This window comes from Apium graveolens, chromosome 10, assembly GCF_009905375.1.
Source record: "Apium graveolens cultivar Ventura chromosome 10, ASM990537v1, whole genome shotgun sequence".
NCBI classification, from domain to species: Eukaryota; Viridiplantae; Streptophyta; class Magnoliopsida; order Apiales; family Apiaceae; genus Apium; species Apium graveolens.
In genome coordinates, this window is record NC_133656.1 from 125,119,889 (window position 1) to 125,124,155 (window position 4,267).

The 4,267-nt window shown below is 30.1% G+C and overlaps 1 protein-coding gene across 1 annotated transcript; it reads left to right on the top strand.

The window, feature by feature from the left end:
• Nucleotides 1-548: 548 nt before the first annotated feature.
• On the top strand, nucleotides 549-2,446 carry LOC141690933 (uncharacterized). The gene is made up of 9 exons (XM_074495688.1): nucleotides 549-626; nucleotides 715-1,006; nucleotides 1,100-1,196; nucleotides 1,284-1,408; nucleotides 1,501-1,582; nucleotides 1,687-1,816; nucleotides 1,861-2,063; nucleotides 2,146-2,266; nucleotides 2,363-2,446. Exons 1-9 carry the CDS (start codon nucleotides 549-551, stop codon nucleotides 2,444-2,446), a joined length of 1,212 nt encoding a protein of 403 aa, XP_074351789.1.
• The last annotated feature ends 1,821 nt before the right edge of the window (nucleotides 2,447-4,267 follow it).

Genomic DNA, 4,267 nt, shown 5'->3' on the forward strand with positions numbered 1-4,267 from the left:
ACCATGATTCATATGAATATTTTATAGAATTAATATGTAAAACAATATTATTCTTTTCATATGTATTCTTATTATTAGTTTAAAAATAAATTAATTATCATTAACATCATACTTATCATATGATATTGATTTTCTATTTGTAATAACGAAATTATAAAATATCTGTCATTTGGATGTAAATTGATTGTAAATATTAATTGTAATCAATTATCACTTCTATCATGTATATCACATAGCGGATTTTTTGGGTTTTTATTTATAAGAACCTAATTATAAATATATGAGCAGCTATTATCATTGGCATATACAACACTTTACTTTAAACAGCTTTCTTTCAAGTAATTTTTCTTCGAGTTTTGCTGTTTATTCTATAAGATTTTCCATGTTCTAACGTTTGATCTTTGTTAAACATGCTATTTGATATAGATATAATTTACATTTCATTATTTGACAGTCTTTTCTGTAGATTTGAAGAAAAGATGTATGACAGTCTGTCCTCCATTGATTCGTCACGTACTACATGGAAGATCAAGGTCCATATAACCAAAATGTGGTCGTTCACTTCTCCATCCAAAGAAGGAAAATATGCTCTGAAAGGATACAAGTTGCTTTTACTTGATGATGATGTTAGTTTTTAAAATTTTCACTAATTGTTTATATGATTCCATTATACATTAGTTTAAGTAGAAATCTAAAGAAATTTATTTATTATAGGACTTTCATATGCATGCTTTTGTATATGCTGATAATTGGAGATCCTTTAGAAAAGATATTGTTGAAGGAAATGTTTACGTTATAACCAATTTTTATACAAGAGAGGCAAATGGAACAATGAAGCCTACCAGCTCGAAATATCTTATAAATTTTTCTAATTCTACGTCAGTTCAGAAGTTAGTGGACGATGACTTTATGATACCGAGACACAAATTTGAATTTGTTGACCTTGGTGAACTGTTTAGTATTGCTTCTGGATATGAAAATGCTAAAAGCCCAGAATTTGCTACAGGTCATAATACTAAGATTTCTTGTATAGCATATTTAATTTTTTTTTTTGTGTGCTGTTCTTATTTTTTTACTACCATTTTTTACATTTATGCAGATATCATTGGTGCAGTGAAGGATTTTGAGCCTGTGATATTGATAGATACCATGTTTGGAAAGAGAGATATCGTGAAATTTCGAATTACTGATCGAAGGTTAGTTATCACTCTAAAGATTAAATCTCATTCAAATATTGTGTTTAAATTGAAGAAGATTCTACTCATACATATATTCCATCTTAGGTACTCCCACAAGGTTAGTGTCTGGGGACAACTTGTTGTGGAGACTAATAAGAATTATGAGAAGGCTAAAAAGGATCACATTGTCATTGCAATCGTCACAAGCTCCAAGCCTAAAATATATAAGAGTAACCTTTTCAGAAGCATTGCTCTAATATAATTAATCTAGGTGAATCATTTTGTCAAGGACTATTTAACCTTTAATCATAAAATTCTACAGGTTCAGTCCAAATTAGTACACTTCCTTCGTCAAAGAGCTACCTCAATTTAGAAAATGATTATGTGAATGAAATGAAGATCAAGTATATATTTATGACTATTTATCCGCTTACATTACATTGAAACATTTACCAACTTTTATCAAATGTTCTTTATTAATAAGTTAACATGTTCTCAATGATCTAAGGCTGCAGAAAGAAGGTTACAAAGCAGCTACCAACACAGAAGGTTCTTTGATTCCAATTTCACTAGTGCATGTTATTAAAACTATAACAGCGCAACAGCTCAGCCAGAAGACTAATTCTGATGACTTGGAGGTGATAAAATTATGTTTTTAGTTTTATTTTTCTTTTTTTGTAAGTTGGAATCTTTAATTACTAAAGTAAGTGATATGCTGAGAATTACGCAAAAAACCTTTATGTGCTCCGTCAAAATATCAGCTGTAGAAGAGTCTGAAAACTGGTGGTATTTGAGCTACATAAAATGTGAGGAAGATGCGTACAAGTATGAAGGAAGGTACAAATGTTCGAAATGTAGTTATATCATGCCGGTGCCTATGAAGAGGTATAGTACAAAAAATAATTATGCATAGGTTATTTATTTTAATGCTGAGTTTAATATTTGTTCTCTGCGTCTAACCAATCAGATACAAGATTGTTGTTCTTGCTGGTGATTCCAATGAGGCTTTTAACTTTGTACTAATGGACAAACCTGTGAAGCGTATGGTTGGACAAACTGCAACCAAGATGATACTGGACAATCCTAAGGTAAACATAATGACTGTTTAAGTAAACTAACAGTCCTAACACCTTTTTCCATTTTTAATGTAGTTTATCAATGCTTAAAATAAAATTAATTTGTAGACTGAAGATGGCTATCCAAAGAAAATCAAAGACATTGCTGGAAAGGAAGTTACATTTATCATTCAGATAACTGTGACAATGTGAAGTTGGAAAGCCAAATCTATAAGGTCATTGACTGTTTTGATAAAGATTATTCAATCTCTTCTCCTTCTGATGCTACAATGGCTGGCTTTACTGTATCAAGTTCTTCTGAGGTAAACAGAAGACATATATTAATGTTGTTAATTAACTGTTTAAGGTATTCATTGTCCTAAATTATTTCTTCTTCTACTCAGAATATGGTTGATCTATTAAATTATTCTGAAACTCCCAGCTCTGTTCACTCCACTTCGAAGAAAATAAAAATGGTATGATGCCTATTTTTTATAAGGTTTTATTCTTCATAGTTGATAATGGAATTTTCTAAAAGATGCTACAATTTTTTGTAATCAGGAAAAGTGAAAGAGGATGATGAATTCTTCTTCGGATTTGTCAACATTGCAGCATTTGTTTCAATTAGAAGGAACTATGTTCAGTTCGTAATAAGTTCTATTTGCTTTCCCATTAAGAATATTGCTTTGATTTGCTTTTCAAACTTATTTCTTTTTAATATTGTCATAATTTCGTATTTTGTTGCGGATTCTTTGAGTAATGGAAGTTTTTCGTTAAGATTTCAAGATTTAATAATCCATTTATTTGGATTATCCACACAATCTATTATACTTGCTTTTATTGCTCCATTTTATCCGAATACTTATACTTATATAGTTTTTATGTAATTAGTCATGTTTTTCTAATTTCCGTATATCACAGATAAAGAAGTGTACAAAAGCTAAGAATTTGTTATAAACTTATATAGTGTTTGTGTAAAATAGTAGTTTCTCTTACCATTATTATATAAGTGTTTAAAAGTTTGGTCATGTATCCACACAATCTATTGATCTTGCTTTTACGGTTCCTTCTACATGTATACTTATATAGTGTTTGTGTAAAATAGTAGTATTATGGTAATCTCTGTCAATCATAGAAAAATTGGTGTAAAAAAGTGAGAATGACATATATCTTTAACTCTATGATGTCCATACTTTAAGATCAATACGATAAACACAGGAAATTATTTTTATATTTTACATATAGCTTATGACTTTATATTTTTTGGTAGTTAATCAGAAAGTGTAAACATACGATAAAATAATCATCAAAATACATATATTCCATTTTAGGTGTCAAAATGTACTCATAATTTTTAATTTATATAATATAGAAAGAAAGATAAACTACAACAATAGAATTTCTAACTAATCTGTAAAATATAACAACGAAGATAAAATAAACCAAGTTAATGCCAGTAATTAAATTCCAACAAAGCGTGCTCGTCACGATAAAGTAGTTACACAACCATAGTAACGTAACATGTTATAAAAACATGATAAGAAGGAAAAGCAGTAGTCTGACACATTAACATAACCGAAATAACATAGTCTTAAAGCGGCTTATGTGAGAAAAACATCTCAAGGCCTGTGTGGGAAAGTCACTAAAAAAACTACAGCATGATCTTCTTCCAACAATTCAGAGACAACTGTTTCATGTAATGAGATATGATTGTCTCTAGCAAACATATTCCAGCCACTTGAAAGCTTTTATTATAGATTAAGAGGTGAGTAAGGGGGGGAGAAAACCTATACATCTTCGCCGATTTGACAACACCGACATACCAACTCCCGGAAGCATTTCTCAAATTTACCATGTCACCAGCTTTCCATTGGCCATGTGGTGGTTCAATGTAGCTCGGGATATACTACAACAGAGATGTAAAAAATAAGTACAAGTCAAAGTATTAAAAAAGGTTGGGCAACTGTGTTATAAAATTTTGTAAAATATTTTCATACCACTCCATGAGATGTGTTGTCCACATTGGATGCTATC

Coding starts and splice junctions, on each gene's coding strand:
- LOC141690933 (XM_074495688.1), top strand. CDS start 549: ATGTGGTCGTTCACTTCTCCATCCAAAGAAGGAAAATATGCTCTGAAA. Junction 1,409..1,500: donor CAAGCCTAAAATATATAAGA/GTAACCTTTTCA, acceptor AAAATTCTACAG/GTTCAGTCCAAATTAGTACA. Junction 1,583..1,686: donor GTGAATGAAATGAAGATCAA/GTATATATTTAT, acceptor CAATGATCTAAG/GCTGCAGAAAGAAGGTTACA.